This window comes from Augochlora pura, chromosome 5 (assembly GCF_028453695.1).
Source record: "Augochlora pura isolate Apur16 chromosome 5, APUR_v2.2.1, whole genome shotgun sequence".
Classification (NCBI taxonomy): Eukaryota; Metazoa; Arthropoda; class Insecta; order Hymenoptera; family Halictidae; genus Augochlora; species Augochlora pura.
Genome location: NC_135776.1, coordinates 8,492,335 through 8,508,134, shown reverse-complemented (window position 1 = coordinate 8,508,134; position 15,800 = coordinate 8,492,335). Strand labels below are relative to the sequence as shown.

General features: G+C 36.2%; 1 protein-coding gene across 4 annotated transcripts in view; it reads left to right on the top strand.

The window, feature by feature from the left end:
• The window catches only part of LOC144470354 (uncharacterized), a 168,150-nt gene that overhangs the window by 127,810 nt on the left and 24,540 nt on the right, over positions 1-15,800 (top strand). For 3 of the 4 annotated variants that reach the window (XM_078181379.1, XM_078181378.1, XM_078181377.1), the window contains 3 exons: positions 6,991-10,042; positions 10,979-11,177; positions 15,220-15,333. In XM_078181379.1, coding sequence (XP_078037505.1) covers positions 6,991-10,042; positions 10,979-11,177; positions 15,220-15,333 — 3,365 coding nt within the window. The remainder of the gene's footprint in view (positions 1-6,990; positions 10,043-10,978; positions 11,178-15,219; positions 15,334-15,800) is intronic. The other variant, XM_078181380.1, reaches the window with a different exon arrangement.

Genomic DNA, 15,800 nt, shown 5'->3' with positions numbered 1-15,800 from the left:
AAATGGTTTAAAGGGGTACATTACGTAGCGCATTTATTTTTCTTATAGGTGGAGGCATTTCGAAAATTTGAAGGTTGATCTCGTTTTTCTAAATAGAATATTATATTTCTGATATCAAAATATGAAAGAATATTGAGATCTGAGTAAAAAATTTTTATACTTTATTAGTTCTAAATCTAATTGCTAACGCGTAAGTTCACTTTATTCCCTGACATTGTTCTTCATGTAATTATTGTATTGCTATTATTATTTCGAAGGAGGATTATTTCAAATATATTATAATATATATTATACATTATATAATAATGTATTAAATACTAACATTGATTATTAACATTAAATATAATTTATGAAAAAGTATTTCAAAGGGGGATTATTTCAAATATATTATAATATATATTATACATTATATAATAATGTATTAAATACTAACATYGATTATTMAYRTTAAATATAATTTATGAAAAAGTATTACTAATTATTATAACAAAAATAACTTACAATCCACAGATMACAATTCGTATTCATTCATCACGTTCGCGATCATTGTCCTGTTTCCTCGCGCGCGCGCGCGCTGTATTTACCCTTTACACGCCTTTTTCACGCACTGTTTTCACGACGCYGTCCATTGTATGAAAACTTAATTAACCGTAATTACAGTTCGTGTCTCGTCTCCGACAGGATCGAATCCGAACGCGGTAAATAGTTGACTGATCACGTAACTAACGAATGATTGATTGTATAATTGAATAGCGGTGCTTTAATGAACACGTGTGGATAACCGTCGCCGAGATTTTATTGTTGGTCGGACTCCATTGGAATTTCGGGGGATCCCGAATGCGAGCGATTTACATATTCCAGGTGTGATTGAATCCTCGCGTTCCGGTAATGGAGTAGGAAATCACGCTCCAATTGCTAAACGGTTAAGCAACCGTTGACACAGCGCTAAAGTACGATTAATTCGATCCATTTTCAGCTGATCTTCCTCCTTTAACCCTTTACCGTACTTTGACGAGTTTCACTCGCGATGGAAATTACTGGTAATAAATGATTAAGTGTGGATGTTATTCTGTTCTTTAAAATTGGGATAAAATTCTAATCCCTTGTTATTAATATTTAAGTATTCGAGTAAATTCAAGCACGGAATAAATGTTAATGCTCTGTTCCTTCTAAGAAATTATATCCATTGACAAATTCCTAATCGCGGTAACTGTCAAAACAATGGTACGGCAAAGGGTGAATTTAAATCTGTCACATTTTCAATTATTTCAGAGGTTTCCGCGATAATGTATCAAAATCAATTACTCAAATTACTTATTTTATGCATCTGCAAGAAAAATGTGTTGAAGAAATTTAAGGAAATAAATTGAGTAATAAATAAACTAATATCGATGTATTGATTTCAGCTTGTTCCGTTTGTTAAACATTATAGTTACTAAATAACTGTTACTAAAATGATTTAGAAAAAGAAAACAATTTATTTTTATTTAATTTTTGTTTCTTACGGTATTAGACAATTTTTATTTTGCATAAAGAGCCCCAGTCTGATAATAATGAATTGTCTGATACTAAATTATCTAATATCTAAATTTGTAAGTAAGTCTAACATTTTAAATAGGTGGTAGAATTAAATATAATGTATGGTCAATAGAAATTTAAATTATAATACATTTCTAATGGAAACTTAAAATGTTTAATCAAAATTTAAAGTACAATAGATTTTTAATTAAAATATAAAATACAGTAGATTTTTAATAGCCATTTATATTATAATATATTTTTCTCAATCTTTTCGATTACAAAAAAGAAACAATAGAACAGAATACCACGTTATCACTAAAAATGCAATTAAATTAACAAACCAGAATAAATTAGTATTCTTCAATGTTAAAACGAGCTACACAGGATTAAATCAATTCTCTCTAGTTCGAATCATTTTGAAACATAAATAATCGATAAAATTGTGTACCACGCTGTATCATGCAAAAAATCATTGGTATTTTATTTCTTCGGTTTGCAATATCATCGGGTTGTCCGGGTATTCCCAGCGCTGGATAGGTCGTTTGTTACACGCGTGAGAAAATGACAGGTGAAGCGCCACATCGCTTACACGAGCGTAAAGTGCGTTTAAAATATTGCATGCGTAATTACATCACTTTGGGTAGTCATTAATCTTTCATTGAAATACAAAGATGCCTCGAGACGCGAACAATAAACACGTTAATTACCGAATGGCGAAGTATTTCCATTGCAAACCTCTCTTGAAAGGTATAGAAAACTGATGCAATATAGTCACATAGTTATGTGCATAGGATAATGCATTTGTCGCTAGAAATACCAAGAGGGGTTAAAATGACTTATGTGGCACTTTTAATAATCGTTACCTTTTTTAGAGCATTTACAGTACATTTCATTTTTATAAATTTCGAATGGGTCTCTCTTAAATCTGTAAATAATTAATTATGTAAAACAGTTTTCCTTGTATTTATCTTTTTGTTACTATAAAAAGTTATTTAGTATACCAATAAATACCGAGGTGAGTCATTTAACATTACATTAACCATTTCAACTGAAATTTAAAATAATTTTCTATGTTTATATAATATTAGGGTATACCATAAGTTCCTTCCTTCATTTGATGCGAAATTGATAGGCGATATTTGTTGTTTAAAAATTATGAAAATACTATGGCGAATTTTAAATATAAGATGATATCAGTTGTAATGAATTTTTATTATACATTTCTATAAATATTTAAATTATACTAAATTTGCAGTACAAATCTAGATTCTAATTAATTTTAAATATAGTAATCATTTTCCATTTCTACTTAAACCGCGATAGCACTTCCAGTCCATTATACTAATTTTCAAATGACACCATTTCAGTATATTAATATCATGTGAGTTAATGTAATTAAACAATTTTGTTTAAATATTTAAAGGTGTATGCGAAATTCTAGTGGATGTTGTATTTCATAACACGTTACGTAACAACCTTTGATTTTTTACGTAAAAATCAAATTATTGTACATTTCATCTCGTTTACAATCTTTTGTTTAAATTGATCTACAGTTCTCTTTTTTTACAAAATATATTTCTTATATTTGCGTTGTAGGTTAATATTCTTTTTCCTCGTTCCAAGTTCTTCTTTATTATTTATTTATATACGAATATATTAATATTCCCTTTATTATTCGTGTTTGTTTAAAAAAATAGTTACAAATATTTATATAATGGAGAATGCGTTTGACTTCTGTTACTTAAGCTTAACATATATATATTTCAATTCAACATGTAATACATATGTATATTTATATACATTTCATTAGTTGTATATATATTTCATTAGTTGAATGGTAGAAATGTAAGCGTTCGAATACTTTCGTGTATGAGTGTACAAAGAAGTTATAATTCGAATAAATCATCATTCCAAATAATAACAAAATTGAAACGCGATATTTCACTCACTATATATTAAATAAATCTTTTTGTCAGCTAAAACAAAATTCAAGTCATTTACTCCAGTTATTGTATTTTAAAAGGCATGCGAACACTCTTGTAGGTCACAGTATAGTTTCTGTCATAAATCACGTGTACCGCGTTGCTCGATATTCGAAAACGCGTTTCGATCGCCTCGCAACATCGTGACCATCGCGCGCGGAGCATAAGTTTATACAATCGCACGTGTTTTCACGTAACTCGACCGCATACGCAGAGATCAGGTACGCATACTTGAATCTTCCGCATAATCCCGAGGCCTGCTTAGCATTCAGAGGCACGAGAGCACACACACACACACACGCACATGCACACAAGTACACTGATGCATATGCATTTTTGCGCCCGTTGCAACGCAGACTGCGCCGCAAAATATATCATAGAGTCTCATGAATTGCCATGAAACTGGCTGAATAATACTCGGTTAACCGGTTTTTAAATCCATTAAAAGCTTCGGCCGCGCTGCGCTCGCGGTTTTACTTGGCCGCCACGTGAAAACCTGCCCTGTTTGTTGTCGCAGATGATAATCGATATACGTTTCTCACGCGCAACTTTTCCTATTAACAAGTGTTGCCGATTTAAATGCAACTTGAGGGAAGTTCGTTATTAGACTGCGGATGTTTATGCAAATGCATATCAGGTTAAAAAAATAGGTATTTCAATGGGATAGAAATTTAGGTCATCATTAGGCCATTCTAAAAATGCATTCTTTTTTTTTTAAATAGTATTTTACGTCGCATCAACTACACTTGCGGTAATTAGCGACGACTTTTAGTTGGGGATATTAGAGTTTACTGTGTAGGCTTGAATTTTTCACGAACGAGATAACTCGTCCTATTTGTTTGCTGTTATTAAGGTTATCGTGGAGGTTTAGTTTCATTTTGTATTTAGCGCGGAGTTCTGTGTAATGTATTCTTACTTTCTACATTTTGTATGTTTTAAAAATATGTTTGGTAACAGAGTGAATATAGTTGATTGAATTTTAATATGATAATGTAGTATAATAGTATATTGGATTTTAATGTAACGAATTCAATGATATAACATCATTGAATTGTAACATTAAGAATCATAATATCGCGTGATAGGTTTTAAACGATTTTAAATATAAATATACATATTTGTAATGATATATATATATATATATATATATATATATATATATATATATATATATATATATACATATATATATGTCATAATATTTAATAATTATAACTATAATTACATATAAATGTCAATAACTTACTGAGATCTGCAAAACGCAATGTTTAAATTTTCATTATAAGCTCAGATAAAAAGGTTAAGAAAAAAAAATATTTTAGTTTGTTTTGTTCACTTTGTGTAATATACTAGTCCTTCTGTCTTGTAAAAAAAATTCATTCGTTTGATCCTCAAAAAGTTATTACGGATTTAAAAGTATCCGAATATTAACGGGAACATCATTTTCAGCACTATACATTTTTCAGCATTACTTTCCTTATTCTATACTGAGAAAAGATTATCTACAAAGAAGTAATAGTTTTCATTCGCGAAATTTATAAAAACTGCGATATTGGATAAGCAAAGAATTTGGTTAAAATGCTTAAATTGGTAAAATGTTTTTATTATTGTTGTTAAGTTTATAATATTACTTCGTTTAGTTATATTCGTTTCTAATAAAAGTAATAAAATGAAGGTGATAATATTTTTCTATTATTACTAATATCAAGGTGAACCATGTACGATTACGTTTATTATTATTTATTATTAAGTTAGAATTACAAGCTAATTAAATAATCTCTAATAAATATATATCAACGTAGCAATAAATATATTACTCAAATTCTCTATTGGGTTAATAAATTAGCAAAGTAAGCTACTCAAAAGACCTCTTTCGGCTCTACAAAACTGTTATATTCGCCTTTTCGAATAATTTAATTTTTCATCATTTTTGAGGCTCAGAAATGGAACATCCAGGAAGCACAAATCAGTATTTTAGGCATCTGCCATTTTTCGCTTTTCATCGTGGTCGTTATTCTGAAGGTCGACCGGTGCGCAGCGTGTCGTTGAGATCAAAGTTGCCTTTCTTTAACTGTGCGAACCATTTCTGTGCAGCAGACCCACAGCTATGACACCCTTTTCGTACGCGATGCAGATGTCCCGAGCTGCTTCGGCAATTTTTCGACCTCAATGAAAAGCGAAGAAAATACCAAAAATGCTGACGTTTGCCTCCAGGATATTTCATTTCTAACCCGAAAAACTCGCGAAAAATTAAATCATTCGATAAAGGGAATATAACAGTGTTGTACAGCTGAAAAAGATCTTTCGAACAGATAACTACTTTGTCAATTAACCCTTTATACTCGAGTGATGACTCTAAAGTACCGCTAAAAATTGCATCATAGTCCAAAGTAATTTTTACATTGTCATCTACGTTTATCTTTAAAAAGAAAACTATTAAGAGTCTTATTGGTATATGAGTCGCGAAACTCAATTTCATATGCGTAAAATACAATAAATTATGTAAAATGAAAATACTATAGGTCAGATATATTATATTGAATTGAGTTAAAATGGTTTCGAGTGCAAAGGGTTAACATGTTCGTCGCCCAGCGTAAATCGGTGGAACATCTTACCGGACCCAAATCCGACAGTCGAAACGCGTAGAATAACGTTGTATTTTATATATTAAATGAAAATTAATGTATAACAAATACAACAGTGTGTGAATTTTCATATTTATATCTTATATTCGCCGGTGCTTATTTCATTAAATTCCTGTGCTACAAATAGGATCTTCATAAATTACACAAATAAAATAAATAAAATCTTATTTAATTTAAACAAGAAGAGCGTGACCTATATTTAGGCGATGGTGATGCTCTCACGCATTTCTAATACTCGCTGATTGGTTTTTCATGATTTTGGCAATAACCAATCGGCGAGTCTGTTTCAAGAAGGCACCCTTCCTTTGCGCCTTAGCGCGTCCTTTTGGGAAGTTGCTGGTACAGGAAGGTGGGAGCGACAGCGATATTTTAACAAAGACAGGAAATTCCTCCAGGTGTGATTACGGCTGGCCCCTGTTGTAAACTAATATGGGAACTTACCCTTCGGAACTTGCTTTTTTTTATGATACTTCTTGGTTATTGAGGCCGAGAGAAGCGAATCTTAAAGTTATGTAATAAAGTATGCGTTCTCTCGGCAGGACAAGTAATTTAAATCTAAATTGCATGCCAGATGTTAGCCAAAAGTCCTAAGCTCATAAATAACCGGCTAGGCCCGCTTGTGTCATAAAGAATATTAGTACTGGGCACTAATTTTGGGGCCCTAATTTAGCAGCTGTAATAATGCTGGGCCACCTTTTGGCCAAAACTTTTATGCATAAAATTACGATCAAAATAGTGTCAATATCGAAACATTGTTTCCCCGTTACCACATTATCGACAGCAACAGCACCATACAGCAGCGAAGGAACATCTCAACGAGATCAATACCGTCTCTGTTTCAGGTACGTTCCTGCTGCTCTTCAGCACCGTCGCAGCCAGCATAGACGGTTTAGAACGTCCGCTGATATTATCGCTCGACAAAGAGTCCCCGTCAAACGCGTTGGAAGCGCCAACGGTCGAAAAGAACAAAGCGATACCGGCGAGGATCCCACGGGTAGTCGGAGCGGAGGAATTCGTTCCGGCGGGTAGACGGGATAAAAGAGACGCGGAGCCGGTGTTTAGCGAGCTTATTAACGACGCGAAGGCGGGCGACGGGGAGAAGTTGGCGGTGCCGATCGACAAAGACTTCGAGGATCAGGGGATAAGGCCGCGGAACGAAGTCGACGGATCGCCGGATTCGAGCGGCGCGAGCTCGAGATTCGAGGAAGCCGGTCGGGAAACTTCGGGGAAGAGTTCGAGCACTAAGACAATATCCGACGAGGCGAACAGATTGTCGAGGACGAACGATTTGATCGTCGCGACTACGAAGCCGGCGCCGGAGGAGTCGAAGCCCGCGTTGAACGAGTCGAGGCCCGCGTTGAACGAGACGGAGCCCGACCAGAAGACGAACGAGACGATCCACGACGCGAGCCACCATGAAGCGAACAAAACCAATGAAGCGGCCCAGCTCGAACCGGGACGCGAGACAGATTCGCGAGCGAAGCTCGCCGGTTTTTCGGGAGATCGGAACGTTTCCACGACGAAACTGCAGGCGAGTAACCTCGAGGACTGGGCCACGATCCGCGGGACTCCCTTGCCGGCGAAGCTGGAAGAGAGAACCAAGAAGCCGGAAGACTCGAGCCCGGTGAAGAACGGCGAAGTGTCCGACCTGGAGCAAACCGACGAAAACAGGGGGAGCGGCGAGGCTATCTCGTTGATCAACGACACGTACGTCAACTACAGCCACCATTCTAAGAGCTCGACGGAGAAAAACTCGGAGAGCGGCTCGGGAGAGCAGTCGAGAGCCATCGAGAGCGCCACTAACTTTATCTCCGAAGATAGTGCCATAACTCAGAAGCCGAGGGACCCGAAAGAGGACGTGGAGGTTGTCGGGAACGCGACTAAGATCGAGGTTCAAAGAATCGAGGACCGACGGCCGGAGAGTTCGACGAATTCGACGAAGAATGCGACGGACCTCGACGAATCTAACGAAAGCCGCGGATCCAATGCCACGAAGACTAGCGAGGTGCCCGAGAAGCTCCTGCAGAAGCTAGTGAAACTGACGACGGAGAAACCGATCCAGACGACCGGTGCGTCGCAGGAAGCCTCTAGCCTGGTCCCCAGAGGCAGGACGATCGCGTTCTCGGGGAACAACGAGTTTCCAAGCGAAGAAACCAAGCCCACGCCTGCCTCGAGGATCGACGCGCCGTTCTCGAAGAAGGACGCCAGCACGGAGAAGACGGCTGAACAGAAGCCGTATCCGTACGTGAAGTCGAGCGGTAAAGAAGAGGTTCGGAACGCGAGCAATCTGGTGTTAGAGGTTACAACCGAAGAAGCCTCGGCGTTGGAGAACACGATCGGCAAGGGCCAGGTCGACGCGAAGTTCATAGTGACCGAGGCATCGGACGTTCTGGAGAACAGCATCCAGCAGTTTAAGCCGACGTACTACGAGAAAGCTGGCAACGAGTCCTCGACGACGCCGACGACACCGCTGCGCCCATCGGCTCCAGCGACCACCGCGTCACCGGCGGCCGAGGCGACCACGAACCGGTCAGCCGACGGACCCGTCGATCCGACGATGATCGTAAAAGCCGAGGAGAAAGCGGCGACGACCGGCAACGACGTGCCTCGGTGGAGCGAAGGTCGCGACGCGATCACGGACAAGGGCAACTTCGACATGACCGGCAACGGAATCACCGAAGTCAGCGTGAAACCGGAGCACGAACCGTTCGTCCAGGATACGACCGAGCGAACGCCGACCGTCCCTCTCTCGACGGTGCAACCGCAAGCGGAGGTCGGCGTGCCTTCGAACCCCGACGTTCAAACGAAGGCCGAGAGCTCGCTGCTGATCCGCTCGACGCTGAACGCCACGGAGCTCGCTACGACGTATCCCTTGATCAAAGGGAACTCTTCCGACGCGAACATCACCGTCCCGACTGTGTCCGAGCTGAACGCCACGAGAACTCTTGAGGACGTCACCGTGCCGCCCACTGTCATCGACAGGATCGCCACCGGGAACGTCACCGAGCCGACCAGCAGCCTGGACTCCAACGGCACGAACGAGATCCCGTCGGCCGTCACCAGTCCGCCGAGCTCCGACGAAACGCTGATGCCTTCAACGACGACGATCGAGTACGAGTTCGTTGGACTCACAGAGGCGACCACTTTCCTCAGCCTGAACGTCACCGAGGAGTCCCGCGAAGCCACCAATGACGCGACCACTGTCCCGACTGTCCAGGACCTGGTCGATAACGGACCGGACAACGAGACATCCACGGCGAGGACTTTGACGGTCACGGAGAGCTTCGTTGTCCAAGAGGCGGAGACTACCAGTGCTGACGAAAGGTCGTCTTCGGTCACCGATCAGACTGTTGTGGTGTCTATCATGAACCCGACCACGCAGGCTAGGGACGACTCTACTACTCAAGCGAACCTCATCGAAGAAGAGGTCGCCAATTCCACTAAAGAGGATGACAGTCTGAGAACCAGCAGTTCCACGGATTCGTGGACCACGATCGCGAGCGACGATGACGCAACCGTTACTGCGAGGACCGAAGAGTCATCGTTATCTCCAGATTTCAAAGATGTCCAGCGTGTGGTGAATGTTACCGAAACACCGACAGAGTCCACGGTAGCCGCGAGCGTCTCCACGACCGGTGCCGCTCCAGTTCCTAGCTCCAGCCCCTTCGTGCCTACTAGTCCACGTCCCGGGATCCCACTGTCAAGTACCCCAGCCACTCCAGTGAGTTCCAGCATACCCATAGAGGCGACAGATGACACGAAGTCGTCGTCCACCTCGGACGAGATCACCTCGTTGGTGCGCATCTTCATGGAGGGCACCTGGAACGAGATCTGTCCGAAGATCGACGCGCTGAAGACGGCGCTTGCCAAGCTTCTGTCTTCTGGGACCAAGAGGTGAGTGTCTTTCGATATCTGGTTTTGGTGATTATGGTAGTGCACAATTCGACGTTCACTTTTTTGCTGATTCGAGTCATTCTAAAGGAGGCAGCTTTGACTCACGGAGTTGACCACTACTTGCCACTAGGAGGCAACTTTGGTCACCTTAAAGTTAAAGTTATCATTCTAGACAACTTTTACTTGTACCTATTACCGTACTCGAGATATTCGAGTAGATTGCGGTTAGATTTGTTATTAAATAACTAGTGATCTTTACTCTAAGACCAGTGGACACTGAATCGTTAATATTTTGATTAAATTCGTAGATAAGTTGACTTATCGATTCACTATGATAACTATTGCCCAAATTGTTGGAAATGAAGAAAAAAATAATATCTCGTTAATGTTACCTCGAAGACAATTTTTGCAAAGGAAAAAGTTGTTCGGAACCGTAATAATTATCATTTTGGTTCGAGTTGTCCTTAAATTTTTATAAAGGAAAATGTTACGTCAGATGACCTCAAAACGCATAATATATAAGATCAAAATGCATATTTTTTAAAATTGTACTCTGCAACCAACTTTGAAATATTTTATCAACAAATCATGTTCCCTCGTATTACAATGTTTTCGCGTGGGTATGCACATTATTGATGCCTGTAATTTATAAAAAATTTTTGTAAAATAATAATAAAAATGCTCAGTTTTCTGTAATAAAGAATCATTTAATTTTACACGACGATCAACGGCAATCAACGAAACAAACGATAAAGAAATCTTCTCGTTCGACGCGAATTAGTCTCCAATCAAACCGGTCAGATCACCGCGGGATAATCAAATTCCGAGTTTCTGTGCATTGCTACGAGGTTAATTAACGGGCGCGTAATTAATCTTTGGCATCGGCAGCGAGATGGTAGCGACGGCGGTAACATATCCTCGCCTCTCACGTTGCAGGTCGGTATCTAATAAGCAAATTATGATCCATCGGCAGCCTCCATGTCCGGAGGTTTCCAGCCCTACGCCGACGCCATCAGATATGCCGTCGATATTGGTTTACGTCGTTGACGAGAACGGGAGATTCGACAGCGCCATGACAACCAGTTTGCCCGGCTTGTACGAGGAGTCCAAAGAAACTGTGAAATTCCCATTTAAAGTGAGTCGACGCACCAGCAAAGTATTATAGCAGACCACGGGTGTTCATGCAAATTTATTGTATATTGATAGGAAGTCATTTGTTACAGAAATTTTTCTGTAGAGTTCTATCGGTGTTGCCAGGTCTAATTAACATTTTTTCGTAGATCTATGGATTTTTAACAGTACTCAGGGATCTGTGAATTTTAAGACATAATTTAAGGATTTTAAACAAAAAAACTGTGGATATTTAATTCTCCTTTATCTTGACTTCTTTACTTTATACAGAATATTTATTTTGTGAAATAATAATACTGAAATACCTTCGTTATTTTTGTTGATATAAATGAATGTGCCAGGACAATTTTTTGTTTAATTCGAAGCTAAGGATGTTATAATTTATGTTTATTCTCTTAAGATAATTTTTATCAAGCACCGAAGGTTATTGCTATGTTTAGCACATTTACTTTTTGAAGGTTATTTAAAGGTTACAACGTGGTACATCGTTGAATCTTTCTTGATGTGCGTCACAGAGCTGCGTTATAAAAGATGGGTGTTAATATGCAAAAAATGCGGCGACCTTTAATACCAGAAAAGAAATGACGTTAAGAGAAGAAAAACATGGATCGTAATGTTATTAACTTTGAGCTAAATAAAGTTGCTATGTTACAGTATTTTATATTAGTAATCATAACGAAGATAATTCAATATGTAGGATAAAGTAAACAACCTGTGTACAGGGTGATCGAGTTAGAATTGTCATTCGAATATCTCTGTTATAATATATAATATAATTAGAATATATTATTTATTATAATATGATAACAATATAATTACAATATATTATATATTATGATATACATATAATATGGTGGTAATAATTTTTTGGCTGCTAAAGAAGTTGTTATATTCTATTTATACATTAGTCGATGCAGTTCAACAATTTCTATAACAAAGTATTACATTAATTTATTATATATTAATAATTTATTATTAATACTGTATATATAGTGATGTTAGTGTATATATACCTTAAACGATCTATAGATCTACGAACTTTTCGAACCGAAATCTACAAAATTCTACGAATTGTTAATTCGCCCTAAGGAATTTCAATAATCGAACATAACAGCACTAACTAAAATTGCAAATTAATAAAATGAGAATGTCATTCTCTATTTCAAATACTGATAATGTTAATGAAATCCATAATAACCGTATTCTGCAAAATACAAATGCCTGATGACTGAATTTTATGCATTTATGATAATAAAGAGTGGATGAAGTATACAACTATGAACAATTTCATAATATTATTCCTACTTTTTTATTTATTGCAGTTATTCAGAGTCTCTTTCTCGTTCTTCGACTTGGCTTGGAGAATGATCATTTTTGCATAAAGTTCCGCGGTCTATGAATGTAATATTATTTCTAACCGGTAGTTATTTAGATTGAACATAACCTAATCATTTTTAATGGGTTTGGAATTCGTTATGTACACATACAGAGGTCGATGCACCGAGTAACTTTCTACACATAAATTTTAAGATAACGTATCGAAGATTTTTCAATATATTTTATTCATCTATTTGCAACATTGTATTATTATTATTATTCCTATTCTAAAATATAAATTGCTCGAGGTACATTAATATTAAATATACACGATGTCTCAAATGAATAGATGCCATGTAAGCATCTTCTTCAATTGCAATGACGTGAAAAATATTTTTCATGCAATTTTATGATATACAGGGTGAGACACTTAACTCGCACATCTTGAAATAATTTTGAAATCATGCTTCTTATAGAAAAGATTGCTATTCACGTATTTCGAAAGATTCCAAATGATAACGTGCTAATTATTAATCAATTCAAAATTATTTCATTTAAATATTCAAAAGTTTAAATACTTAGTTATTTAAGATGTGGAAATTACTTGACTCATCCTATATAATATAATAATTCTACGAATTTCTTCACTTCTATCATTGAAACAAAAACTCAACAACAATTTTTTAATAAATAAATGAACGTTATTCTTGATAACGCATTGCAAAGTCATTAAAATGAGTTCGTTTATGCATAATCTAATAATATAATTAATATAATTACTTAATGATACTTGAACTTTACAGTTTTTTTCTCTACTCTTTCCTCTTTTATTTCTATTAGACTATGTTGTACAAATATGTGTTTTACAAGTTGCAAATTTTATTACTCGAAAACAATATTTATTGATAATTGAACGTAGTAACTGTATATTAGTGTTATTCAGTAGCAGTGTGTTACATATGGATAATTATGGAGTAACATGTACACGGAGGGACATTTAAAAGTTGTTCGAGACAAATTAGATTATTAGAGAAAGCACAAATAAATAATTGTAGAGACATTGCTATTCAAGATAACTTTTTTATGAGATGCTGCAAAGATCAATATTTGCTTCAAATTGAGACGCATAACTTTTTCATTGATTTTTTAGTAGAGAAGGCAACAAATTAAACTATTCTGCTCATTGTTTACTAGGATATTTTTTTGTTATAATAAAGCACTGGAAATGATTACCACTTTTTACCATTTTCTTTTATATATAAAATATCAATATTTATCTTAGAACAATTGTGGTTGACATTGTTAATTAATTATTTTATTTATTGTTTGTACTGGAATAGTAAGGGAAAATAAGACTCTGTTTCTATTTAATTTTGTAGTAAAAACTAAATCTTCCATGTTTCTATTATTTTATATTTCATCTAAGGGTAAGATACAATAGTCTTTTCTAATTCAATTTTACAAATCTTCAATGATCAAAAGATATTATAAATATATAATGTTTCGATAAATATTTCTACGATTAGGCGAAACCTTTCAAGTAATTTAATTTTATCTACTGCATTATTATAATGACTATGTTTTTAAAAGCATTTATCTAAACATATTTCAAAAGAAAGTGCAAACATAAATAATTATGAGAACATTAAGTTTTACAATAAATAATGATAATATTCGATGATTGTGAGGTAAATATCATTCAATTATATATGGCGATAATTAGTGGTAATTAACATACTGATTACCATGCTTTCGAGTACAAAGAGTGAAATATTAATTAAGGAAGACAAGCTTGTTGCACGAAGAGATAATGCTGTTTAGTAAACGTACGGATAGGAAAACAAACGTGACGTTAAAAATCATAGGTTGCTAATGACGGTCTCGTATTACGAAATCAAATTAAACAGCTTTAGAGCTCGTAATTACGAGCCTCGCTAGAATGGCCATAATAATTGATGTAAGACTAAGTATAAAAGTTTTATTATATCTTTATAATAGGAAACGATACGTGATGGTTACTGCAGATGTCGATTAAATTTAATTAATTTTCGTATTACGCATCCAATTATATTCTACAGGTATTATCATTGCGCGTAGCATTTATTAACTGGGCTCAGTAAATTACTTTTAATTCAAGTGAAATATGCAAGTAATTATGTAATTTAATATAAAATAGCAATTGTTCACAGGAACAAGTAATTTGTAACTTTGAAAATTTTATTTTTATACGAAATAAAAAAATTAAAATTCATTATTAATAAGTATTTCAAAATTTCAATTTACAAATTACACATTACACATTACATAATTGAAAAATTAGTGTATTTGGCAATTATTATACAATCAAATTATGTATAATAATTAATCAATCAAAATACTTATAATCAGTTTCAAAATTAGAATACTTAATAATAATTAAACAATCAGAATAAATAATAATAATCGAGCAATTAGGACCTCTACTAACGTTTCATCATCGAATATTTAACTTATTTATTGTTACGAATGATCACTTTCAATCTAAAATTAGATCAATTTTTATATTTCTTCTTGTAGTTAGCATATTCTCGAGACTTACTATCCATAATTATCTATATGTATGTAACAATTTTTGCCGGTGCAAAACAAATGATGTAGTGTTCGTTTGTGAGCAGATATCAATATTAGATGAATTTATCGATGCATATAACATAGTTAACGTATGCCGCCGCTTGACCCACTCTTTTCAGATACACAGCTTTCTTCTGGTACAGGAAACGATCCCGGATTCCGGAAATGCGATAGCAGTCGTTGTGGTCTCCGTGGTTGCTTTCATTTGTCTGGTTCTTCTGGCCGGTCTCCTGGTAAGAGGACTTTGTTTTTTATCTCCGATTCATTTGTCACTTGCAACAACAAATGAAAAACCGACAGCCTCCGCTGGGTCAGTGCAAACGTACGTGTCCGAGTTCAACGGACGTCGCTCTATCATTTCTTTAATGGCACTCGCATTGCGGGGTTCGATCCCTTCATCGTTATTATTCATTTATTCGTCTGGCTGAGGTCCTTTGATGAATACTTGTACAGATTTACCGTCAAATGTGGCTTTTAGATTTTTTCAAAATTGTTATACGTTAAATAGTTTTAGGTACACGTAAATTGTTAATATTATTATTTTGCCGACTGGTAGTTTGTAAATCAGCTTTTTCCTTTGATTGGTAGCTTGTGAATCGGATGTCATGGCTGTGATAAATTATATTATAATTATTAATTATAATAGTAATTATAATAAATTAATACAATATAATTTTGGTAGGTATCTAATACTTAGAAA